We start from the raw sequence: 27,927 nt of genomic DNA on the forward strand, positions 1-27,927 counted from the left end.
TTAGAACATCAGCCATGGCCCCCTTCTTCCTCCCAGGAGAAGTCTGTATTATTACCTTTAAATAAAACCTTCTTAATTGCTTGCCTTGGCGTGCTTCTCTAGTGTTCAATCTTCAACATTAGAAGGAGCAGAACTCGTCACCAGTAAACGGCGGTATCACTACCACCAAAGAAGGTTCTAGATTCCAGGTCATGGTTACTTGCAAGGATCTTCCCTGACTGCTCTGTATTACATGCCATCATGTTAATTCCTTCCATGGAATGTCTCACAATACCAAATGTTAATTGTTTGTTTCTGTATCCTTTCCAAATTAGAATATAATCTTCATGAAGGCAGGTAACTTTCTTTTTTTTTTTTTCTTTACCTAACTCCTATGTTCCTGGCACATAATAGGCAATAATGATTATTTGTTGGATCACACCTCTTTATTGGGATGTATATTTTTAATTAAAAAAATGAGTGGGTAAATTTGATTTTAAGCCCATCATAGACATGTGCAGGAATCTGTTCCAAATGAAAATATCTGAAGGCCATGACTCAGATGCAAAGGGGATGGGAAGTACTATATTGAAAAGGACATGAGTATTAATTGGAGAATTTTAAGGACATCAGCCGGGCTGAGTTTTTCAGGGCCACTTTCACATTGGGTATTCCATGCTCAACAAGAAGAGCCACTAGGTGGCGTTATGCACAATTGCCCCATCTGACCAACAGGATTTGGTTGCTGATAAGTTTACAGGAGTCTGATGAAATAGGGTTTTCTCACCATCTTCCTCAGCCTACTGCCTTCCGTGGGGTGGGGTGGCTCCCAAGTACCCCATCTTCTCCTGGTGAGACCACTTCCTCAGCTGAACTAAAAAAAGGACCGCTGCTCATTCTTTCCCATCTTCTTTTTCAGACCTTCCTGTGGTTCTATTTTAGAGCATAACTCAAGACATTTTTTCCTTAAAAACAATGTCTGAGGCTCATCTCTTCCCCAAATGGTCCTCCCTGTAGAATACAACGTCTGTACCTCACAATTTCACATTCCACTGGACCTTTTTGCTGCCTTTAAGTGACTTCATTTACTCAAAAGGTAGCTTGAGGTCAGAGATGCTGAAAATTCGTGACTTTGAGATCTGGGCTTGAGTTCTGGTGTGGCCATTTACAAGCTGCTTAATTCAAAGGAAATCACTTCACCTTCCTGAATCTTGCTTCTTTCATCCATTAAACAGAGATGACAATATAAATTATTGAGTAGATTGACTTCTAGACAGAACCAATTATGAAATTATATATTATAAATGTTTTGAAATTCAAACTTGTTCAATTCCAGTTATATCAAGAATGAGAGTATTCTTGCTTTCCCTTTTGTTGTCACAATGATGAGATCAACTTGGGGCACATAACAGATTCTTAACAAAACTGGCTACACTGAATTCGAATACTATAGCTATATTTCTGTCTCAGGTACTACTGTTATGACCTTCTCAAAGCCCATTCTTCTCCATTTGCTGGAAAAAACAATACTGGACATGCTGGTTCATCTTTCCTCCCAATGACTCAGAAGTTCCCATATATGGGATGAATCCCATTGGGTTAATAAGCACACTCTAGCTCTTCCTAGTCCTCTTGGTGTTGGTGTGTTTAGAAGAGGGCACTTAAACCCAGTAAAGGAGAAGTGAGGGAAGGTACCAGGTGATATAGCAGAAGGCCCTCCTCTGCCTCTGGGTTACACTGAGTCTCAATGTGGTGCTTCCAACTGCTCTACTCTCCTTGTTATCTGAAACAGCCAGGTTTAGCGTCAAGCTTACATGAAGAGTAAGAAAAACAGATGGGAAGGACCCGTATGTCATCATCCAGCTACTGACTGTACTGAGTCCAGAACTGTACTACTGCTATGATTCACCTTCTGATGAGACACTGAATAAAAACTATGGTTAGAGTTAACTGAATCACAGGTTCTTGATCAGGAGTTCTTGTACCTCCAGTTACAAATGCAAGTTCCACTGTAACTTGAGAGCTGATGCATAATGAGGACTTCTGATAGATACATGGTCCTTGTCTTTTTTGTGGTACTGTCCAGTAGTGTCTTTCTTAAGACCTCATTCTTGTCTTCATAGAGCACCAACAAACATAAGATGAAAAACACAAACATGTACTTATCACATTCATAACTCATCTATATGGAAATTCTAAATCTGAGGGACTGGGGGAGAAAACAGAGGGATGTGGAGAGTAACATTTGTTGAGCAACTCTGTGCCAGATTTTCTGAAGGATGTTCACATTTACTGGGTTCACTTAATCATCACGACACTACAGACTATGATATATCAACTGATTTTTCATAGACAGAGAGTAAAACTCAAAAAGTCAGTGATTTGTAGAAATGGCAGTGTGTGTTTTGACTTGGTTGGCTTTACTCCAGCTTTGGTTTATTTCTACCACACTCTGCGGCATGAAAAACCTCACTGAGTTTGGGGCCAAATTTTTGTGATATATATTTTGGCTTCTATCATAGTATCAAGGGATATACCTAAATCCCAAGTGAAAACACCCATAAATTCTTCTTTTATGAGATAATTGGTGATAGGGATCAAGATACTTAAAAATCTTATCCCTTTATCTTAGGTTCATCTCTGAGAATTTTAAGGGAATAATGATCTATACAAGGAGGTGGTCTCTTGGTAGTTTAATATACGCATTTTTCATCAGTGAAAACAAAATGATCAAAAAATGTGGGACATGCATAGTTGGTCATGAACATTCTGCTTCTATGACGGAATGCATATTGAATTTTATGTTATAAAAGGAGGTTACCCATTAATAACATTGCACCAAAGTGAATTTCTTAGTTTTGAAAAGTACACCTTGTTTGAAGGGAAGCTGGGTAGAGAGTACATGTACTCTAAACAATCTCAGTAACTTTTCTCTTTGAAATTATTCCAAAATAAAAGCTTTTAAAAAGTAGGTTACCAGAAGGAGTGCTTTATGGGCCCAGTTTTGATTTTTTTTGTTTGTTTTTCTTTTATTTTTTTGCAAGTTGTACATATAGCTATCAATAGATGCATGCCTGCTCAGGAGAAATGAATAAAACATATATCTCAGATGTCAGCAATAGTGAAAAGTAGCCATGGGAGGAAGTCGGACAACCCATGTACCCATCTCTAGTCCTGCACCTCTGAGCTGGGTAGGTGGGGGTGGGCTTCTGAGACCAGCATGCTGTGGGTTCCTCCACCCCTGATGCTGTATTCTGCAGCTGAGTTGTACCGTGAAACCGTCTTTGGGCTTAGAATAAAAACTATACCTTTCAGTGACACCTGAAACGTCTCAGGAAGGAGTCTTCAAACCAATTCTTTCTCAGAATGGCTCAAAGTGAAATTTACAAGCTGAAGGGTAAATGATCCATTCTGAGCTGCCTGCCTGGTAAAGTGTTCCCTGGTTTGTTCCCTTTCTCCTTCTAATGGAAATAGAAAGAAATTGGCTGCAGTTCATAATGAGGGACCAATCACTCTGACTCCCCCAGGGCTTGCTGTAATAGCATTAAGTATGATGAACTCTTTCCATATTTGATTCTGGTGAGCGTATGATGCGATTCCATAGGAAGTGTCTTGTAATTTGGCATTAATTAATGTCAATTAATGTATGCAACTGCTCCACGTTAGAATTAATTTCATTACTTTTCTTACACAGGTGTTTTCCTTGCCACAGGTAATTAGGACGCTGTGCTGCTCTTTCTGAGCATTCACACTATCTGCAACAGCTGCTGCTTGAAATAATGCAGTCCCTATCCACCCCAAACCTGTGCTGATCTAGGGAAGTGGAGCTGCCTTGACAAGGCCAGGTTCTGAGTAGAGGAACAGGGGTTTAGGTGCAGGCCCGAGGGCAGCTACCTTGGTGACCTAAGCAAATCACTCATCCTCTCTAAACTCTGAGTCATAAAATGGGGAACAAAAGATATCCATGTTGCCAGTGGTTACAATAGAAGACATTAGTCCCGAAATGTGTTTAGCCTAGTGCCTGGTTAGACTGTGCTCAAATAGAGGTAGCTGTAATTATTAAAGTCCTCTGCAGAGCATCAGAATGCAAAGCAGTCGCCCAGGGATGTAGGGCTCACAGTGATGTGCTGTGAAGATGTCTTTCTCTTGGACCCTCTGCTGCCCCGTGGGCAGTGTGTATCCCTGTACCCATCTGAGGCCCCTCAGCAGGGTTGCTCCACGGCTTGGCCTAGTGGGCCGGAACTGATCACCTTCACTGACCTGAAGAACATGAGTCAGGGGGAGCCAAGACCTAACTCCTCTGAAGCTTCCCCAACCCCTGCCAGCTACACAGCCCCTGTTCCTGTATCTGACCACCCAGGTCCCAGTGGTAGCTGAAGCTGTTCTGGAAACACTGACCCATCTCTCCCAGAGACTCCAGACACCCATTGTCCATAGCCCCTCTGAGGGCAGAGTGGGCTGCCCACTTCACCAGGCAGGTTCTATTGACAATAAAACTATGTCGGGTTGCAAGGAAAAAAAAAAAGTCCTCTTTATTGCTCACTGTGTAATATTTTACAAGTGTTTACAAGTAAACACTTGTAAAATATTACAGACAGTTCTGAGATAGCGTCTTTATTTGTATTCAATGTTTGGTTTGGATCAATTTTTCCCCCTTCCTATGGAATCATAAAAGACCTCTTACACTCAAAGAAATCTTTTGAGAAAGAACAAAGGTGGAGGCATCACACTACATGACTTCCAAATCTATTACAAAGCTATACTAATCAAAACAGCATAGTACTTGGATAAAAAAAAAGCAGACACCTTGGCCATTGGAGCTGGATAAAGAGCCCAGAAATAAATCCAGACACTATGATGAACTGATTTTCCACAAAGGCACCACAATACACAGTGAGGTGAGACAACTCAGTGGTACGGTGCTTGACCAGCAAGTGAAAGGCCCTGGATTCTGTCCCCAGTGCTATGTAACAAAACAATAAGAACAAAAACCCACAATGGGGAAGGGACAGCATTTTCTATAAATAAAGGGAAAACTGGATATTCACAAGCAGAAGCGTCCATTAGACTTTTATCTCACATCATAAGTGAATATCAACCCCAAATGATTAAAGATTTAAATAGGAGTCCTGGAAATGTAATGTTACTAGGCAGAAATGCTCCTTAGCATTGGTTTGGGCAAAGATTTCTTGAATATGACTCCAAAGCAGAGGCAACCAAAGCACAAGTAAACAAGTGAGACTGTGTCAAAATAAAAAGCTTAGGCACAGCACAGAAAACAGTCGAGTGAAGAGACAACACACAGACTGAGAGAAAATATTTGCAAACCATACAACTGATCAAGAGCCAACAACAAAATATATAAAGAACTCAAGTCAATAGTAAGTAAACAATCCAATTAAGCAATGATCAAAGGACCAAAGTAGATCTCCAAAGAAGAATACAAGTGGCTGAAAGATATATAGTTAAATGCTCACCATTACTAATCACCAAGGAAATGCAAATTAAAACCACAATGAGATATCACCTAATACCCCTTAGATTTCTTTTGTCAAAAAGACAAAAGGTAACTGTCAGCAGCAAGCCAGTGGAGTAAAGGGAATCTTTGTGCACTGTTGGTAGAAATGTAAATTAGTACAATTATTATGGAAAAGAGTATAAAGGTTCCTCAGAAAAATAGAATCCATATGATTCAGCAAAACCACTTCTGGGTATATATTCAAAGGAATTAAAATCAGTATGAGGAGATAATCTGTACTCTTATGTTCAGTATGGTATTTTTCACAATAGCCCAGATAGGCGATCAACTTGTCCATCAACAAAATGAATGGATAAATCAAATGCAGGATATGTACACAACGGAATACTATTCAGCATTTAAAAAGGGGGAAATCCTGTTATTTGTGTCAACAGGGATGAGCTTGGAGGACATGATGACAAATGAAATAAAGCAACAGAGACAGAGAAAACAAGTCTTGTACGATCTTATATCCGAATTCAAAAAAGTTGAATCCACAGATAATGGAGAGCAGAATGGTAGTTACCAGAGGTCCTGGGAGGAGGATGGATGGGGGAAGGGGAGGCATTGATCACAGGGTACAAGATTTCAGTTAGACAGGAGGTATAAGATTTAGCGACCTATTTCACAGAATGGTGACAGCAATAAATACAATAAATAATAATGTCTTGCATATTTCAAAATGTGAAGAGTAGGTCTAAAAGTTTCCACCACAAATAAAATGAAGAGTGTGTGAGGTGTTGGATTTATTAACTTGATTTAATCATTCCCGGATTGCCAACATAAAATCAGAGCATCACGTTATAATCCACAAGTATTCACAATTACTATTTGCCAATTAAAAATAAAAATGTAAAAATAATTTCATCCATTATGAAAAATATGCTCCTTGTGTAATTGCTAAATAACAAACATCCTGTGTAGACAGTGTGAAATAGTGATCAACAGGCAGAACCAGAAAACAAGGAGGGGAATGAGAAGCCACCTTTGCACCCAGCACCAGGGGCGGCTGGCCTGGAGCCTCCTTTCTTTGCAGGAGAGCCCTCCCTCTGATGAAGCATCTCTTAGGTCCCAGCTCCATCTGCAACATGCTCCGCACCTCTGAGGCTTTTTACTGAGGTAGGCTGAAGACTCTCTCTAATGAGAGTCATTAGAATTTTAGAACCAAAGAGGTTGTTAAAAAGCAGACTATTACTTTAAGATCTGGCAGGTCTTTATCATGTTTTACCCACAGAAACCTGTTTCCTTCCCAGTCCTGCCAAAATAAAACAAAACTGCGATGTTGCTGGCAAGTTCATGTCTTGAGGGCTTCTGCTATTTCTAAATGGTACTCTTACTCCTGGCTGATGCCCTGTGTTCATTCAGAGAGCTCCGCTGACTAGAACTGCCTTTACTTTTCCTGTTACTCAAGCCAAACTCTTCCGAGGCCTTCTGTAGAGTTTTTCCTGAGGCGCAGGCAGACTTCTCCCTTCTCAGAATGTCTCCATTGATGGAAGCAGCAGCATTAACCTCCAAAATAACCAGAGCAACCTCTCCGCTGGGTCAGGAACTGTGCTAAGTGGATCACATGTTTTTTTTTTTTTTTTTTTTTTTTTTTAATCTTTTAAACTTTGTTTAAAAAAAAATCAGAGAGAAGTACTTTTTACAATTGAAGAAATCCCAACTTAGGTAAGAGATTTGTGCAAGTTCATATGCTAGTAAATGACAGAGCAAAAAAATATCTATCACAGACCTCTGGAACTTTCTATTCATTCTATGATTCAAGAAATATTTATTTTGCAACAAATACCTTAATGTTCCTTAGTACTGAAGACATTTAATTGTAAACAAAACTGAACGATGCACATAAAAAAGCACTTCAAAATGTTTTCCCACCCCCATTAATTTCAACTTTGAAACAGAACAATCTCTAAGACCCATACATGGGCATATAAGCTTTTTGTTTGTTCTTTCTATGGCTCCATTATTTTTAGATTACCAGTAAATGGCCCCAGTGCCCATCCTGCACACACACACCACATTTGGGATGTGTTCATCAGGCAGCTGCTCATGTGCACTTTCTTCCTATCAGCATCCTAGAGTCCTCTGTGACATGCACCATGTACAAATTGAAATCTTCAAAATTGAGACTCATCCCTCTGACCCTGAATGTTCACATAGAAGACAAGCCAGTTCAGTGAAAATGATAAACTTCCAAACACTCCTCTGTGGCATGGCGAGCCTTCACTTCACCTTGCTTTCTTATATAAAATGTCTTGATTAAAGAGTCTAAACATTGTTTTTTTATTATTGGCCTTTGGGCTTTGGGGAGTTCATGACTGCAGTAAGGAACATTCTGGGGTTATAAACTTTTTGCCAAGCATAAGATTAGGAATTGTGGATATGAGAGGAACCCCAATCATAACTGGTAGAAATACAAGAAGTCACTGATCAGTTTCAATGCAGGGTGGTGAGTGTGTCCCATGAGATGGCAGGTGCCATGGTCCACAGGTGAGAGACTTCCTACCTTCACACCTCTGCACAGATGATCTGCTCTGCACCAGGAGGTTCTACTGAGATATAGCGTTTATTCATTTTGCATCACAGAGTGTTGTGGACTTATGTCCCCCAGGACCTAGAGTGCTTTTGAGGATAAAGGAAATTTACTCTTTCCTTTGTCAGGGGTGGGGCATCAAGGAAGACTGCTTGGCATGGGGACAATGATAAGTCATCATCCCAGAAAGAAGGAACACTGGGCAAGAGCCCGAGGGCATGAGATGTGTTTGGGAAATGCCACCTTGTGCTTTGCAAGCAAGACACAGCAGAAATCCACAGCACAAACTCCTTGAGCTGAGCAAAGACATAAAGTTCTCCACAAGGTTACCCCAGCCATGAAAAACTGAGAAGCACATGGCTCATTTAACTTTCCAAATTAAGCTTACAGAAAAAATGGGGGAGGGGGTGCCAGAAAGCCCCAGAGACAGAGTGGGAAGGACAAAGGGTAGGGAAGAGCAGGAGAGAAAGTAGCAGGGAGAGAGCGAAGGAAGGGAGAAGGAAATGCAAACAGAGCAGTGCATGGGAAAGGAAACAGCTTCCTCTCCAAGCTTTTCAGAGGTGGGGAGAGGTGTGTAGTTTTTACTTAACATATATCTACGAATTGTAAGATTGATTCCAGGGCAGAGGGACAGCTCAAGGGACTGTCTCTGTGTCATGTAGATACATTCTATCAACTATTTCTCACTTATTAACTTACCGTTTCTATCACACTCCACTCTGAGTATTGTACTTTGAACACCGTAGATGCTCAACAAGGAGTGAAGTGGTATAATTCCTGTCTTCCACCATGGAATACACCAGAATAAGGGACATGACTGCCTGTCCCTTGATATTCCAGCCACCTGCCCATCATGTCAAACCTCTGCCTGCCAAGCCTGCTTGTACTCCATATCCTTAGCACATGCTATTCCATCTGTTTGGAATGTTTGTCCACCAGAGAGACATGACTCTCTCCTTTACTTCCATGATGATGTGGCTCAGCTATCAAATGTCACTTCATCAGAGATTTCTTCCTCCTCCACCTCCTTCCCCAGTCCCTCTCTATTCTGCCTGCTCTGCTTTGTTTTGCATATACATTGGCACACACTTTCCTCACATAAATGCGTTACCCATTTGCTTCTCCTGTTTTCCCCAACTAGAAAGCAACCTCTTCAAGAGCAGCCTTCCTTCCATCCCTCATTCATGCCTAGGAGAGCTCTTGCCACAGTATGGGAGTCCAACAATATTTGTCCAATGAATGAATAATGCATCTGGAGGGAACCAGACCTGGTTTTAAATCCTAGCTCTGAGACAATGGGGAAAACACTTAATCATCGTCAGCCTTGTTTTCCACCATCACTAAAATGAGGAAAGTAACCACAGCACCTACCTCTAAGGGTGGTCTTAAGTACTGCAGCTGAAAATTACGCAGGGCAGCGGCCCCCAGCCAGTAGTGGAAATACGATGCACAATACTAATGCCACTGTTGCCTAAGGACGTACAGTGCAGAAGCAGGAGATGTATGACTAGGCATCAATGTCTCCGTGGTCCCAGTTTTGTAAAAGCAAGACCCAGAAACATTACAAATTTTCCAGATTCTTAGAAAGTGTCACACAACATGCTATAGACTGCTGCAGTGGCATCCTGTGGGATCCTGAGTGCTCACCAGAAAGCCAGACCTCTGTCCTGGAGTTAAGACCTAGGGGTACCACATTTCACTAGGGCACCTCTGTCCTCATCCTCAGGGTGCAGGTGAGGCCCAGGTCTCTTACAGATGGGAGGCCCATGGGAGGCAGAGCGGGTAGTGCACACTGGCTACAGAGTCAGACTTGGGAGCTGCCAGGTGAGTCTGGTAGGGCATGACCATCGGGTTCTTCATTGCTCTGTTAGCTCAATTTCCTGCTTTTCTGATTGGTTTTCAGGCCCATCTTTAGCCTACTAAGTCAGAGAGACCACACTGAAACCACAAGTAGTTGAAATCGAAAGAGACCTTGGCAATGGGGAAAACGGGGTCAGAATGCCGTCACTCGGAAGAGCAGAGCACTCTGTGCCTTGGGACCAAGCCAACTTCGCTGCTCCCTGTGAGGGTGGAAGAGTGGGGAGGATGCACCTGTTCAGCGAACCGGGAAGTCGTAGGAATCGACCACAAGTGGACCGACCGGAACACAGATGCAAACTGCTCACCTCTTCCTCGGCTCCGCCCTAGGAGCTATTCCTCGGTTGACTGCAAGACAAGGGACCAGAAGTGTGTGGAGAGGTGGGGATGGAATAATGGCAACTGCTTTGCTGCTGCTGGAACTGGCTGGGGCTGGGTGCCAAGATTTTGTCTAAAAATACCAAAGTGTGGAACCTTCTCTAAAATATTAGAAAAATTGGATTCTTTTGAGGTTCACTGAAGAAGACATCAAAATAGCCAAGTTGTAAATGAAAACTTTTAATGCTTGCTCCTTAATTAAACACAGATAGGCCACGTTTACTGCTCATCCAATGGGTTAGATAAGACTCAATCATGACATCCTTCATGGCTGAGGGCTGGCTCACAACACAGGCTTCCTCATGCTGCAGGACTATGTGTCGCTGTAACTATTCCAGAAGGCAATGTGACAGGTCTAGGAAGATTTAAAATGCATAAATTCTGACCCAGGGATTTCTCTTCAGCAATTTCTTTCAGTAACGTGCGCTGTTTGCACAGGCATGAATGCTTGCTAACCAAACAAATAATATGTGTGTATCACTGTTAGATAAAAGTCTATGTATCTTTTAATGAGATTGTGATTATTAAATTGGAGTCCACTGCATAGTGGGTTTCTACATAGTGGTCAGCCACGAAGCTGCTACATTTCAATGTGCTGATATTACAGAAAGATTTTTAACTGGCTGTTGTGTTCACCAATGCTAAGTTTAGCACAACAGTTTACACATGAACACTGCATGAGTGTGTGTGTGTGTGTGTGTGTGTGTGTATACACCTACATATTCACTACATATCCATCCTTGTACCCTGCTCTCAAAGAACTGGTGGGGAGGAAAAGTCAAGATCAAAGGATACCCTAATGCCATGTAAAATTTCAAACCGAATTGAAAGCAGAAAGAAAAATCGTGGATGAAAGCAAATAAAATAGGAAGTTGATTTAGACTGGGAGTTTAAGAAAGTCTTCCCTTAGAAATCAGGTTCTTAGTCTGGGGTCTCAACCAGCCAAGGTGACTAATCACATTGGATCAGCCAAGACGGGAGGAAGAGAGAAGGGTGTCCCAGGCAGGGGAAGCAGCAAGGATTATATACAATATGTACACAATACTGCCTCCTGGGAACGGGAGTGAAGATCAGGAAGTGGATCTCAGGTGTGGGTTGATCTGTTTACACACTGCTTACCCTTTCTCTTATTTTAAGTTGCTATTCTGGTGTGAAAGCAAATGAGGCTCATCATGAAACCTCTGGAGCACTCCAGGGCTCAGCCATCCACCATCCGAGACTTTAGGAACTGCCTTCCCTGTCGCCTCCCGGGCTTATTTCAGCAGTGCTGGGTTTCTCTACCAGGTTCGGTGTGGAAAGCAGATGGGGAGGCAGGAGGACAGCCAGTAGGAAAGGGAGTTCCAGTTGCCACTACAGACAGAATTAGTGCATAAACGGTGACATCAAGTGGGGAGTTTCATTTTATTTTATTTCGGCTGGCAGAGTGCTAGTTTGAGGTTCATTTCACAGAGTTTGGGGGCAGTCATTTTCACAGTTGGATAAAGGGCCAAGGTTTATTTTTCCTGAGAGAGAGAGATTAGTCCTTGGGATAGTAGTTACAAGGTGACTTACTCATGCAACTAGATACTGAGACCAGTACTTGTCCCTTGTCCCCTGTCCCTGCTGCCATGGATCACCACCAGTACAGAAACACTCAGGTCACTGGCTGGACCTTTCATTTCAGAAGTCAAAGGGAGATGCAGTCATGGCCAAGCCTGGTGCTACACGTGACCCGTGCTCATGCAGAGCGAGGCTCATGCAGAGCGAGGTGCACCTGTTTCACACGCTGGTAAGAGGCATGCTCTTTCTCCTCCCAAACCACGGACACAGGAAACACTCAGTCGCAGGGAGCCAGTAAGTGTCTTGGGCTCATTATGAGTCTTACGGGACTCCCCAGACCTGTGGTTAAAGAGCCTGCCTTTCTTTTTATTGGTTCTTTTTAGTTGTACATGACAATAGAATTCATTCCGACATAAGTATAAAAGCATGGAATACGATGTGTTCTAATTCAGTCCCCAGCACTTCCCCTTCCCTTCCCTTCCTCTAACCCCTTGTTCCCTTCCCTCTACTGATCTTTCTGCTCTACACACAGTTTATTTATATTTTAATTAGTGGCTTGTGGATATACATGATGGTGAGATTCACTGTGGGATATTCATATATGAACACAGGAAAGTCAGGTCATTTCCATTCCACCGTCTTTCCCTATCCCATCCCTCCTCCCTTTTCTTCATTCCCCTTTGTCTACTCCACTGATCTTTCTTCTTCTTCTTTTTTTTTTACTACCTCTTCCTCACTTTGGATTAGCTTCTGCATATCAGAGAAAATATTTGACCTTTACTCTTTGAGACTAGCTTGTTTCACTTAGCATGATAGTGGAGCGCCCCATCCATTTACTGACGAATGTCATAAAGTCATTATTTTTTTTATGGCTGACTAATACTCCATTTTATATATATATACAACATTTTCTTTATCCATTCATCCATTGAAGGACACCTAGGTTTGCTCCGTAGCTTAGCTACTGTGAATTTTGGTGCTATAAACAGTGATGTGGCTGCTTCACTGTAGTATTTGATTTTAAATCCTTTGGATAGATATCAAGGAAGTGGGATAGCTGGGTTAAATGGTGGTTCCATTCCTAGATTTTTGAGGAATCTCCATATTGCTTTCCAGCATGTTTGTACCAATTTGCAGTCTCACCAGCAATGTATGACTGTACCTTTTTTCCATACACTTGCCAGCACTTGTTACTTGTATTCTTGATATTTGCTATTCTGACTACAGTGAGATGAAATCTCAGTGTAGTTTTCATTTGCATAAAGAAGACATGTATACACAGTGATATGCAAATATTTTCACGAATTCAATAAATCTTAAATGTTTTAGGTGCTGAGCTTTGTTTTAGATGTCAAACAAAGATTAAATAAGATATATCTTTTTATAAAGTTTGCAGTGCAACAGTTCAGTCAACATTTTCTAACAACATATATTACACGTTATACACGAATACAGCTACGTGGATAAGTCAAGAGAATGCAGGTCTTGTTTTTAAGTGTTTGTACTGGGTATAAATGATATGCACAACCTCATGCCCATACCCACATCCACACAGAAATATTGAAATTCAAAAGAATCTTGGCGTCCTGAATGAGGACCTGTCAATTTGTCCTCAGTTTAAAGTGGGGGCCAATAAAAAAATGTTCCATCTGATAAATATATTCAAAGTTTTCCTATAATACTTCCTCTGATTGATTGTAATTGAACTTGCTCTTTTCAGCTCACCTCCCAAGTCTGTGAGTAACACAAGAAAGAGTAACATCCTTGTCACAGATGTAAAGTACAAGACAGTCACAGTTCAGAGCATCCTGGGTAAGAAACGTGTGTGACAGTCATAGAACAAAAGCTTTCCAGAGCTCACCTCTTTTCAAACACAGGCAGGGACTCTGGAAAATTGATTATCAATTTTAATACAGGGATATATGAAGTGAGACCAAGACTAAACTTTGAATAACAAACCCAGGTAAGGATTTGCCACCCATCTTATAGAGATGAGCTGAACTGGCAAATGAGGCTCCAAAATTCCTGAACACATTAAAATTTTAAAATTCCATGTTAAGAGTAATATACACCCATACATACATAGGATTTGGGAACAATTATAAAAGGTGTCCTATAATATAAACAATGGGTTCCATACACTTAAGCTTTGTACAAAAAAATAACAAAGGAATAAAAAAAAAAAAAAAAAAACCAAGGGATTGTTTCAATCAGGGAACAGGAAGAAAGAATAGAGCCACAGGGCTTCTTAGAGCAACTGATCAGACTGGAGCTGGTTTTGATAACTACCTCTCAGATCCTGCCAGCAATGGCTGCTGTGCCTCACCATGTTCTGTCTTCTCTCCTGTTTCTTTTACCCTGAGCCCTGGTAATGACAGTCCCAGAGACAGAGAGTGGGGGAGGGGGAAGGAGAGAGATTCCAAAAGAGGGAAAAGAGATTATGATACTAAGACAAACTCATTTTTTTTTTCACACTGAGACAGGTCAGGTATTATGCTTAGATCCTTTATTTCAATTGGTAGGTAATTTTTTCTTTCTGTTTTGTTTTGACAGGGATAACTTTTCAAATTAAATCCCTTTATTGAATTTTCACCCTTGGATAGTTTCTGAAGATGCTGCCTTTGCACAAATACAAAAAAAAAAAAAAAGTAAAATAAAATAAATAAAATTATTACTGATATATTTCATTACTTGGGAAGGCTGAGACTGAGATGGCATTTTGGTGTGATCAACCGCCATGCCTTCAGGGAGCAGAGGAATAATGTTAGGTCTGAGAAAATGTGCAGATCAGGGAGAGCAGAGGACTTGGCTTTGGATGTGGGGTTATGTGCATTCAGTGCCAGAAGCCAGAACACAGCATTATCCCCTAAAGCCTGAAAATAAAAGCAATCGGGGATGCTACCAATTCCATCTAGAGACTTCTAAACAAGGGTGCATTCATGGGAGACAGACCCTAAAGCTCTTTCATTAGTTTCTTGTTGTGGAACTTCACTCCTCAAAGCAGGTTCCACAGATCAGCAGCATGGGATCATCAGGGAGCTTGTTAGGAATGCAGAATCTTGGGCCCCTACTGAATCAGAACTCACATCCTAATGAGATCCCTAGATGGGTTGTATGCACGGTAAAGTTTGAGAGGCAGCGCTCCAAAATGTTCAGGCCACCTGAATCAGCTAGGAGGTAAAACTGACTACTGGTCAACTATTCATCCATTCATTCAGCATGAGTTTGGTGAGCTGCTTCTACATGTAGACATTGTGGTATGTGCTGCCGAAAAAACTGAACAAAGATATATGCTCTCTGTTTCATGGAACTCAAAAACCAGTGGGGAGCAAAAGTTGGGACCAAATCATTACATACATGGAATATACTATTTCAAACTGAGATAAAACCAAAATAGAAAACATATTGGACAAAAGCAAACAAAAGAAGGAACTGGTTTAGGTTGGGAGTTTAAGAAAGTCTTTGCTAATAAACAGGTGAGTTTAACCTGAGGGTTAAACTATCTACAGTGATCAACTGCATTTACTTGGAAGAGCAGGGGTAATGGAAGAGGGTTTCCAGATAGAGGAAATGGCAAGAATGAGAGTCTTGTGGCAAAGCACAGAACCCCGTGTACTTCAAGAACTGAAGTCAAGCCAAAAGTCCTTCAGGCAGGGAAGGAGGGAAGGCAGAGTGGAGATTACACTGGGGAAAGGGGAAGGCACCAGGTTAGTTAGGACTTGGCTCTTTATCATCAGAGCAATGGGAATTCAACTGGAGCTTTAAACTGGTGATGCGTTTACTTTCACATCAGAAAAATATTGATCTTTTTCTTGTGTTTACATTTGGACCTGGAATCCAAGATAGCATCATCTGCTCCAGAGAAATGAAGGGGCCAGTCCCTGCAAGATCCCACCACAGAGATGGGAAGACGCTCTGAACTGCTGAGCTCATTACAAGAAACAGCCTGCCTGGGTGTATAGGAAGAAGGCCATGATCAGTCTCAGACCCTGTTCTGCACTCACACTAACTATGCCAAAAAAATGTATCCCTGCTCCCAAAGGGGAAACTAAGCCTCTAGAAATTATAACCATGAGAAATCTCAAGGGGGGCTTGGAGGATGTGTGGCTCCTGGGGAGTCAAGTTGCATGGGTGACTTATTTTTTTGCTTTTTTTTTTTTTCTTTGGCTCAAAGCTGGAGAAGTATAGGTATCCTCTGCCTCTGTGTTCAGGAGAGGCGAAGACAAGTACACAGAAGTAATGAGGCAACCAGAAGGAATGAGCATTCTTAAGAATTGTGAGGAATAGTATAGAAACAGGGACTGTCTTGAAATGCCATCATCGCTCCGATTCAGGGCTGGGCTCCTTACTCTGTGGCAATTTAGGTTAGTCATGCTCTTTCTCTCCTCTTGAAACTTCTTTCTTCCCACCTCTTTTCTCCCCTTGACCCTCTTCTTCTATACCCTTTCTCCTTCTTTCCTTTTCTCCCTTTCATCTGTAGTGCACTACCTCATGTGTGGTGGTACCCCAGCAACTTCTTAGCTCTTCTGAGCTTCCTCAGGACCAAAGAAGGGGTAGGAAACTTATGTGTTTATTGCTCAGATGTTTGTCAGATGCAGCCCTTCATATGCTTTGGTTTCTGTAATTCTTGCCTGAATGGGCTTGTGATAGAGACCCTGTTTTCCTCTGTGCATTTACCAAATGCCTTAGATAAATCATTACTTAGTTTTCTAGGCTTTGGTTTCTCCATCTATAAAATGGGAATAGCAACCTACAAAGTTGTCTTGATGAAGAATATGATGTGCTTAGTACAATTCCTGGTACAGGGCAATTTCTAAATCAATGTTAGCTACTAAAAGAATCATTATTATCAGTATATTTGTTTCACAGCAAAGAAACAGGTATAAAGGTTTAAGTGGATTTTCCAAGGTGACAAGATCAGTGTGATCTTAGAGACATTCACACATGGTTTGAATTGTGTATCTGCAACCCACCTCCCCCAATATCATGTACCTAAAGTCACATCCTCCACAAAGTGTGGTCCTTCATCGTGGCACGAATACCCAGGGTTGAGAAGAAGAACCAAAGTGTGAGCAATGGACTCAGATGACTTCCCCCTTACTGCCCATGATGGGGGCACACAGGATGATTCTTTCTTTCTATGTTTTTAGGTCCTTTGTGAAGCTCTAAGCAAGATAGGGAGGCATTGCCTAGATGGTATTTGACAAATAAAGAGCCTAAAAAAATAAAACAGCAGCAGCAACAACCACTAAACACTTTAGAAATCAGTTGGAATCCTCTCTTTACCTTGAAAGATATCTTGAGTGGATGAGAGGGTAGTGCTAAGTATTGTCATTATGCAAATATAATTAAATCTGGATAATATGTACTTATACATACACATGTATTAATATGTCTATATATTTTAACCATGTATGTTAATATATGAATTTATGAAAACGATTAAGTCAATCCTGGATTACTGAGAATAGGAACAGTCCTCAACTCCAAATGGTCTGGATTATTGCCACAGTGATTACACAGATGCGGTTCATGACAGATTGATAGAACTAATATGACTATGGACACTGGGGCAAAGTTGATTTACTTACGACCATCCACAGTTCTGGCCTCAAGATGCACAAGGTCTGGTTCCTTGTTCGACCCCATCACAGACCTAAAACATAGAGATGCATAAAAAGAAACATCTGGATTAATAACTTCCAATATGCCTCAGTACATCCCATAGACTATCAATATCCACACACTTCCCAATTCTCGGATGCCCCTACTCTATTTATGTATATAGTCTGACAGTAAAACTTCCACTTCAAATAAAAATGATGATAAAACCTTTTTTTGATGCTGCCAGGCTGAACTCTGGCAAGGATATTGGGTGTTGTTAGCTCGGACTTGAAAATAAGTCTCACAAATGGCCCTTGCATACTCCCATGATAACCCCGCTGGAAGTGTATTACACTTTCAAGACTTATCAGGCAGGTGACAGGCATGTTGCTTTAGCTGGGTGACTTGAACATTGATTTACATAACAAACTGATCTAATTAATTTCTTTATTTGAAATTTTCAGATGTACCTACTACTGCCATATGAACCATGATCAAATCACATGACCCAACCAAAGAAGTGGCAGCTATGGCAGAGTGACCATTCCCTGCACTGTAGAACCAGTGTGACCGAAAAGTGCAGATGCATTTCACTCTTGGATATGTACCAGAAGTCACATGTGTAAATAAAACAAAAGCCTATTCAAAATGCCTTGGAGGCACATATTATTTTGCACAATTTTGCAGTGAGCCAGTCTAAACAGAAAATAATTATTTCATTACATAAATAATATAGGCAGTCATACTTTATCTCTAGAACTTTCAAAACAGCAAGATTAATTAAAGTTGGGGCTATGTGTACTTTTTAAAAAAATAATCAGGATTGGCAGAACTTTAGTTCATTCCTTTTCTACATGAAAAACTGTCAGAGGCCTTCAAAGGGTCCCTCTGCCTGCCCTAAGCCAATCAGCACAGCCATTCGATTCACACTACAAAAGGCAGATTCCAAAAATACACATCACCTTCAGGATTTTGTGTGATACCTAAATGACAGGCCCCGTCTCACTTTTGCTGCCTCATCTGCCACACTCAAAGAATGTGCCATTCCCTGAGAGTGCTACATTCCTTTCCCACCCCTCAGGAGCCTCTGTAAGCTCTGTCTCTAGCTTGAAATGCTCTTTTCCAGCTTCTCTAGAACCTCTTAGACCCCTGGACATGACTGGAAAGTCACTTCTGTTAAATAGGTCCCAGGTACAACAGGAAAAACCTTTCCTCCTATGAACACATGTTTATTTTAATATAAATCCTATAAGATATTTATCACAGTTTATTTTAAATAATTATTTTTGTGTTTTTCCAAATGTTAAAGCAATTGCTTATGCAGATGAACAGAAACACACACACAAACACACAGACACACCCCAAACAGAGCTACCAAGGAGGGAGCTTTGTTGTAAACACTTTATATTCATAGTTGTGGCATATAATAGTCAAATGTGGAATGGCAGGAGGAAGGAGCCTAGGAAAGATTAAAGAAATGAAGGAATAAAGGAAGGAAAAGAGGGAAGAAAGGAGAAAAAGGAAAAGGAGAGGGAGAGAGGAACGGTAAAAGTCTTGTTAATTCTTTGAAATAAGAAGTAATCAATGTCCTAGGGACATTCCCAGAACTCTTCTTTGGAATGCATTTTCTCAGTCCCTCTTCATCTTCAGAAAAAAAGTCTCCTTAAGGACCTCTTATCCCTGTCAGTGAGTTTTCTCTGATTGATACCTAGCCTGAAATTCAGAGTCTACTCTCCAAACAGTAAATCCAGTTTTCTTCTTCTCCCATGAAGCAAATATTTCCTAAAATGACTTAATAATTCCTCCCAAAGAGACATGTGCCATGTGCTTGGACATTTCAAGCCATTGGGATTTGCCTGAATGAAGAAAAGATGGCCCTTTTGCCACGATTTCAGTTAATCGCTGCAACAACTGCTAGTCCATAGGCAGGAGCCCTCCTAATCCCCAGACTCCGAACCCTGGCCCAGATTTATGGAGGATATTTTCTCACAAGGTCACAAGCCAGGAGAATCGAAAAGAAAGCTGACTGCTCACCAACCCTCAAACTCTAAAGCTCAGCTGTTGACTGTTTCTTCAAAATATTAGTGGGCAGTTTCATGTTGCTCATCCGTCCCTCTTGCATGCTGCTCTGAGTGTCTTCCTCGGAAGGTCTCCCACATTTTAATCCCAGGAGAAATCTGGCATCCCACAAGCACAACACTGAAAACTAGCAAGCTGGTCTTCTTGGTTCATGGTCAGTGTCAACAGGTGGCAAAACAGTTTCCCTGGATCTAGGTGCATCTTTCCATGTGTTCCTGTCTGCAGACCAAGAGTCACAAGAGTTTATCAAGATTTCTGCATCATCTCTAAGGGCAGGAGCTGTTGTTTCAGATAACAATTCCATCTACCCTTCAACTAAAGGAAAAGATACAAGAGCAGAATAGAGTCCTTTGTTTTCCAAAATTTAACGTAGCTAACCAAACTCTTACCATAAGTTTTTTCCCCATCTTTAAACAACTATAAAATTAAAGTTTAAATACTTAAAAGGCAATGACAGGTCCTTGCTGCTTTTACTGTGTGGCCCTGGTGAATTCCAGAGAATTAAAGCCAAACAACGTGAAATCTGCATGCAGGTGCTGGTTTTGATGATCCTGTCATTGATTAGACACCTTAAAGCATCACGTCACTGCAGTTCATCAACTGATACGGTAACCACAGACCACATACATGACTACATTTCAGTTGGGACTATGGATGTTAGTAGTTGTCTGTGTGTTTTAAGATTATTGTGTTTCTTCTTCGTGGTTGTTTTCATCAAAGGAAAATGGCGTAAGCATGGGATTTAATCCAAAATGAACCCTTGATGGTCTTCCTTACAGATATTTCAAGGCTGCCTTAGAGCATCTCTATCCAAACTATTCCAATATTTAGCACAAGTGTTTGGCGCCTTGCTTTTCGCTTTGATATCACCCTGGACTTATCGCTCTCATGGTTCATCATGGTTTGCTACATACTTTGCACAAAGGACTCCCTTCGTACCCTGAACTCTCAAGTGGAGTGACTTTTATGATGGGATTCTCTGTGCTTAGCAAAGCATAAAAAAATGTATGTTTCTTCAATAAATACATGGACAACATTTTTACATTGGTCAGTATTTACTATTATATCCAATACACCAGGTTATTCAATTCTAGAACTTGGAAGGACTATCTTTCTATAACAAATAAGATGAAAAATTTGGTCCAGGATCCTTTTATTATAGAAAAAAGCTATAGGGAGCTGTATCTTGTATCCCTTTATCACTAATCATATATTGCCTTTATGTGCAACTGGGAAAACGAATTCTCTTCTTCAACTGGATTTCATGGAAGGGAAGGGGACTCTGCATGTGCTCATGCTGGTATTTCTACCTGGAATTCCTTCTTCCACTTGTATAGCTTTTATCACTGGGGCTCATTTGTAGATGACTGAAGTAGAAAGTAGGCATCCCAGAGGGGGCGCCACTTAAGCCACATTGGGTCTCCCTTCTGAGGCTTCTAGAACCACACATATGCTTTTGCACAGCAAAAAAAGGGGCTAAAATCAGTTTTCCTGGAATACACATTTAAAGTACCTATATGACTTCTAGTACATTCCAAAGACTGAGAAAAAGCAGCTGATTTCTTTATTTTTTCCTGCTCCTTTCCTTATTTCAAGAAATACATAGGGAATATTAATACTCATCTAAGGAATTAGAGTTAATATTTGAGTTAAACACTTCTTGGTATGGGTATCCCACTAACAGAAATGATTTATCCAAATGATTTATTATCTTAAGTCAATAGACAAAAAGACAGGAGTCAATATGAGTCAATGGCCCAAATGTCAACTATCAAAGTAAAATTAACTTGTTGACACATTCACTTTCTTATTCAGTGAAATATCCCAAGCCCCACACATAATAGTGAGATAAGAGCAAGGGGGGCTATAGAGACCCTGACTTTAAGGGTTGAGAACTAGAGAAGAGAGAATAATCCAATGATACAAGATTATAATACTTATTTGAAGTGTGTAGATAGAGACCTGGAGAAGAAGAAAGGTCCAGGAGACCTTTACAGCAAATGGATTGAATCTTCCAGAATATACAGCAATATGATCAATGGCCAGCAGGGGTAGAACATTCTCTTTAAATATGAATGGCAGGTGTTAAGGCCCAAAGACCTAAATCTAAAAGGGTCTTACACAAAAGCATCTGCTAGTTAGTCAGTGAGCTAGATCTGGTGTTTTCAAAGCAGAGTAGTAGAAAATAAAACAAAAAAATTAGACACTCAATAATGAGACACCTCTTGCATAATGCTAAGGTTTTATATTGATCCCAAAAGCCATGGAATGGTATTACAAATGTTAAGTATGTTATTTTTTGAAGAGCTAAAATGGAAAACCTCAGTCCCAGTCTATGTGTGTATGTGTCACTACTGGGGGAAATGAAGAGACAGTCTATAGGTTGTGCCAGATCAGCTCCAATGATGAAGACTAGACAGAGACAAATAATAGTGTGATAAGAACAAGGTGCGATAAGAAGACTAGACAAAGCTTACTGGAGCCTCCCACCACTGTGTTTCCAGTATCTTAAGTTCTTGTTCACATTTAGAAGTCAGTTTGCAATAAAACCTAAAGATTACCAAAGCCGAGAGTATGAATGTAGCAAAACCCACCCTGAGTTAGTACACTGGTGATTTTAGCAATGCAACATCAGCCTTCTGAAATACAATCAGCCCGATGCAGCCTTTGTAGACATTTTCTAGTGAGAAACTCAGAAATGTCACTAGTTTATCATTCTCCTGGCATTTTGTCTGAGTTTATACCAGTTTAATACAGTGCTCAATAAATGCTGCAGAGCCACAAAATATCCCGATGTAGATAACTGCAGAACAAGTATTAAAAAAATAAATACCATGACTGGATAGCTCCTATTTATTCAGATTTGGAAATGCACTTAATGACATATGGGGGGATGGGGAGAGATCTGCAGGAAGAGGACTGGGAGGGTGGAGACCCCTGCCTCCTGCTTTCTTTCAGATGGAGCATGCATATGTCCAGGAGCCTCTGCATGAACAATGCCGGTGAAGCAAGCAGTCCTGTCTGCAAAAGAGAAGAGACAAACTGCCTGGCAAGTATTCGCAGCAGGATGCCTTGATTTCCTCTTGTACATATGGCCAAAGGCTTCCTTCTCATCGGCCACCATAGACAGGCTCTCAAACATCCTCATGAAAACCCTCTCTAAAGCCAAAGCTTCAACCCTTGAACAAGCAGCTTAGCCTGAGGTCTCATCTGCTGCCCACCTAAGGCAAGTGGTCTAGAGAAATAAAAAAGCACACTCAAGGCATCATTTTCACATTTCTTTTTAGCTTAAAAAACATGCTTGCTTTTTGTTTCTTTTATTCTGGTTCCCAGCTTGCCACATGGGTGGCACCAAAGGTACCTACTGTGAGTAACAAATAAGTAGATGAATAAATAGAAATAATACTTAGTTTCCTGCCTACAAAATGGCTACAGACTTAAGCCCATCAAGTTCAAGTTCTGCATTTTGTCATCTCTGAGTCAGAGTCTAACTATTTAATGCTGTGAAAGAGAGTTGTGGCCTCAAAATAATGCTAAGTGCCACCAGGAGAGTGTATCTGTGAAGATGTTAAGTTCAGGGTAAGAGGAGGGAGGTTGGAGGTCCTGCTGGAACAGAAAGGGCCATATTAACACAAGACAAGGAGAAGAGAGAACATCTTCACCTTTCCTTTCTTCCTACTTCTAACAAGGACCAAGAACTTCAGACTAAAGGGTAGAGCAAATATACATTTAAACAAATGGAAACCTGAGCATTTTGCTCCTGGAGATAATATGACCCATGGAAATTCTATCTCATCAGAGAATTCCAGGGATAGCTATTTCCATTTTTTTTTTCAAACATTAATGTTTGCTTAATAGCAAAAGGAAAAAATGAATAGTCTCTCAATATGTGATAGTTTGTTAGTTGTAAGTTGTAGAAGGCACTAGAGTATTTATATATTAACTTTGGAAAATATGCACAAAACAGAAACTAAAAATAGGAGCAAAATGTAATCAGATATTCTAATATCTTTTGTGCATCCCTGACGCAATGGTGCAGGTAACACACACCATGGAGACTCTTTCTCTAAACTGAGGATGCCTGGGCTCCTCTGGCACTTAACACCAGGCAGAATACCTGTTTGATCCTAAATTATTATTGCAATGGGTTAATGAATAAATTGAAAAACATTAATGAAGACCTATAACTTGTGAGGTAGAGTTGTAAGCATACGGGGTTTAACGTTGAATAATACAGGAAAGCCTCTGCACCTCATGAAGCTTACATTTCAAAAGGGAAGTCAGGAAAATGTAGAAGATGCATAAATATGTAATATTGCAGGTGGTGATAAACACATTCCCAGAAAGCTGTGTGGGAGATAAAATATATGAGCTATAAGGGATTTAACTACACACACACACATACAAATAAAGTATTATCATAGGGTGTTGATGAAGGACCTGTGTCCATCTATTAAGTCTGAGATTGATGTTAGGTAGGGCTGTGTGGATGTGCCCTTCTCAGGGTCCCATTCATCATTTGTCAACAACTTGGATAAGAATACATACTGTATGCCTAGACAATTCAAACGTGACACAAAATCAGAAAAAATAATGACAAAAGAGAAAGGCAGTATTCCTTCTGAAAGCAATTTACTTGCTTGAGGGCACACAGCTCATAAATGATGCAATCAGACTGGAACCTAGGCTTTCTAATTTCCCTGCGGCTACCACGTGGGAAAAGGATAATGGTAATAGTAAAAGCAATTAATAATAAGATTGTGTAAAGAGTAAAAGAGTATGTCCAGCTAACCAGCTATTCTCTGGTTAATGGTATGAATTAAGGGATCCTTTGAAGACAGAAAGTATGTGAGCAATAAACTAGTGCACCGGCCTCCACTAAGTTACAAGTAAGGAAGCCAATCTTTCTAGAGGAAACACCTTGTCCAGAGTCATAACACTAAGGATCGAGATCAGACCTTCTCACCCAGGCCCTTCATTCCTTCCAGAGATGAGGTGGAGATGATGAGGAAGAAGAGGAGGAAGATGAAGGAGACAAAATCATCACCTTTTCTTTTTATTCCTTAGTGTCTCAGGTTAACTGGGAAGGGGATGTATTTATCTTACACTCAGAAGGTAAGGAGAAATAATGGGAAAAGCTCAGACATTTTGATATCCCCTAAGAGTTATATGTATTAAGGTTTAGGGAGCGCAATCCCAGGCATACCAGGAGAAGCTTCCATGTCTTAGTTGGAACCAGACTGGATACTAATCTGCAGGACAGACGTTCAAATGCAAGGTTTCTAAGTTTGAAGGTGGCCTATTCTGTAGTCATGTGCAAAATGGTTAATAAATTCTGATCCTTCACAGAATAGTGTCAGTTTACACCTGAGCTGCCAGGAATCTGGTCCTCAGATTAGGCTGGTTTAAGGACCTTAGTAAGTTGATTCTCCATATTTTACCAGCTTCTTATGACACAAAAACAGTCTCTGGCTTTATTTCTGGGTATCAGTTCTTCTGGTTACTGCCCATCAGCTCTTCAGATGAGAAGAGAAATAAACTCATTCTTGTAAGGCTCAGAGGGCAGGGCAAGCTATGGTTAGACATAGGAGGAAATTAGATTTATCTTCAGGGCAAGGATAGATATTTCTGTGGTGTCAAGTGGCAGCTATTCTTCTTGGTCCTTTCTTTATTTACAAAGAATTCCTGGAGTCTGAACACGAGGTGTGAAGGGATTTGGCACAGGGCAAAGGTGGGGATGCACTTCTGTAAAAAGGCCCTGCCAGTTTGGTTTCAAACTTCTACTAACTGCTTGCCAAAGAAACCAGTGTGCTGCTGGAAAGTGAAAAACATACCTTTTAATTTCTCTCTCTCTCTCTCTCTCTTTTGCTTGTTTTTTTTTTTTTTAATGACTATTCTGCTAGAGATGTGAATTTCTAAAGATGTGATTCCACAGCTCAGTGTGACAGAAAGAAAAGAGAGGGAAGGGAGGGGAGAAGAGGGAGAGAAAACCGATGTGGGGAAGAGAGGACAAGTGAATCTGAGGGGCAGATGCAGGCGAGGAGACAGGGTGAAGCTGACAGGAGGAGGAGAGACCTACTTTCCATGGCTATTCCACCTGGGTCACAATGACCTCCTGGGGTTTGTCTCTCATTGATTCCACAAGACATCCCCCATTTGGAAGCAAGATTGACTGTTACATTATGATTGTGGTTGGTAGTATTTACCTAAAGAGCACTGCTTTGAAAACTCTACTTGTAAAATAATATGTGTCTATTTAAACCTAATGAAAGGGATACCAAAAGAGTAAATGGAAAATAAGACATTTACGCAACCAAACCATCTAGAAATAACCGTCTTTAATATTTCGTTCAGCATTTCTTTATTTTTATACAACTTCCACATCACATCATTAACATAAAGTGATATGACATACTATTAGGGTGCACAGTTTACCAGCTGTACCATATTCCATAATTCACTTAACTAATTTGCTGACTGCAAGATATTGGCAGTAACTAACTTTTAACTTAAACAGATGATACTTTACTATCTTCACAGGTAAATATTTGCATGTCTCTCATCTCCCTGATTTTTCAAGAAGTATTACACAAAGGAACACTGGCCCATAAAGAAAGGGCATTTGAAACCGGACGTGGTGGCCCATGCCTGTAATCCCAGCGGCATGGGAGGGTGAGGCAGGAGGATCTTGAGTTCGAAGTCAGTCTCAGCAAGATCAAAATGCTAGGCAACTCAGTGAGACCCTGTCTCTAAATAAATTACAAAATAGGACTGGGGATGTGGCTTAGTGGTTGAATGCCCCTGAATTTAATCCCTGGTATCAAAAAAAAAAAAAAAAAGAAAGAAAGAAAAAAAAGAAAAAAGAAAGAAAGAAAGAAAAAGAAAAAGAATGGGCATTTGCTTAAGACTCTTGGTTTCAACAACTGCTTTCCAGAAAGGTCGTACACAATGCTTTCGTAGAAAGCCAGGTGGGGTGGTATACACCTGTAATCTCAGCTACTTGGGAGGCTGGGGCAGGAATGTTACTTGGGCCCTAGAGTTCAAGACAAATCTGGGTTCCATAACAAGATCCTGTCTCAACCCCCAGCCCTGCCCCACTCTCAAAATAAGGCCAAATAGTCTCTTCTTAAAAATTCTATTTATTTGATAGATTAATAAATGGTATGTACTTTTTGTTTCAATTTTTATTTTCTGTTCATGAGAGTAAACATTTTATGTTGTCATTTTTTAAAATAAATTGCTTATGATTTTGGTTGTTACAGAGATCATTTTACTCAAGACTTTCATTTGTGAGAATACATAAAACATTTAGGATATTTACCTAGCTCCTGTAATATATTTTGACATGTTTTCCAGTTGGTCAATTTGGAAGGTATATTCTTTGGGGAATTAAAATGACTGCTAAACAATAGAGGTCATCGTCCTTCATGGATGTTTGGTTTTGTTCCAGGGGAGCAGTTAGCCTTGTTTTTATCCTTGACTAGGACGGAGGAGAAGAGGGAAAAGAAAGGTGTGTGTGTGTGTTCCAGTGAAGGTATATGAAATGCCCAGCACAACAAAGACAGGAGAGTCTAGAACTACTAGTGAATTTCACGACTCAACAATCCACACAAGCAAATCAGTCACAGGGAAAGACATTCTCCTCTGAGGTCCCCACTTCAGGGCAGACCCAAAATTGTTCTAAAGAGCGAAAAAGAAAAAACAAACAAACAAACCAAAAAGAAATAAAAACAATTTTATTGATTCTTGTCCACAAATAGCAGTCAGCACATTAATACTACATTAAAGCCAAATAGGGATCATTTGGCCATCGGCTCAGAAGCAGAGCAGAGAGATACCTAAAGTGAGAAAGGACCACTAATAAAGGAACGACAGAATGTAATCCAGGATTGGGATTGCTCCCCATCTTTTCTGACCACTGCATTGGTTGAGCAACTAAACCACTGTTATGGTTTGGATGTGAGTTCCCCAAAAAGCTTACATGTGAGACAATGCAAGAAGGTTTAGAGGAGAAATAATTGGGCTATGACAGCCTTAACCCAATCAGTGAATTAATCCCCCTGATGGGATTAACTGGGTGTTAACTGAAAGTGGGTAGGGTGTGGCTAGAGGAGGTGGGTCCATGGGGGCGTGATTTGGGGGTATATATTTTGTATCTGGAGAATGGAGTCTCTCTCTCTGTTTCCTGATCATTGTGTAAGCTGCTTCCCTCTGCCACACTCTTCGACCATGATGGTCTGCCTCACTTGGAGCCCCAAGGCATGGAGCTGGCTGTCTTTACATTGAGACCTCTGAAACCATGAGCCATCAAATAAACTTTCCCTTCCCTAAAATTTTTCTTGTCAGGTCTTTTAGTCATTGCAGCAAAAAAAAAAAAAAAAGCTGACTAAAGCACCATGATATAAATAAATATATGGTCAAGAAAGAACAATTATTCCTT

General features: G+C 40.7%; 1 protein-coding gene across 6 annotated transcripts in view; it reads right to left on the bottom strand.

Moving 5' to 3' along the window:
- Positions 1 to 27,927, bottom strand: part of Sorcs1 (sortilin related VPS10 domain containing receptor 1) — a 470,846-nt gene that overhangs the window by 116,176 nt on the left and 326,743 nt on the right. For all 6 annotated transcript variants that reach the window (XM_047552963.1, XM_047552962.1, XM_047552961.1 and 3 more), the window contains exon 6: positions 17,396 to 17,460. In XM_047552963.1, the coding sequence (XP_047408919.1) occupies positions 17,396 to 17,460 (65 nt within the window). The remainder of the gene's footprint in view (positions 1 to 17,395; positions 17,461 to 27,927) is intronic.

The sequence above is a fragment of the Sciurus carolinensis genome, chromosome 5 (assembly GCF_902686445.1).
Source record: "Sciurus carolinensis chromosome 5, mSciCar1.2, whole genome shotgun sequence".
NCBI lineage: Eukaryota > Metazoa > Chordata > Mammalia > Rodentia > Sciuridae > Sciurus > Sciurus carolinensis.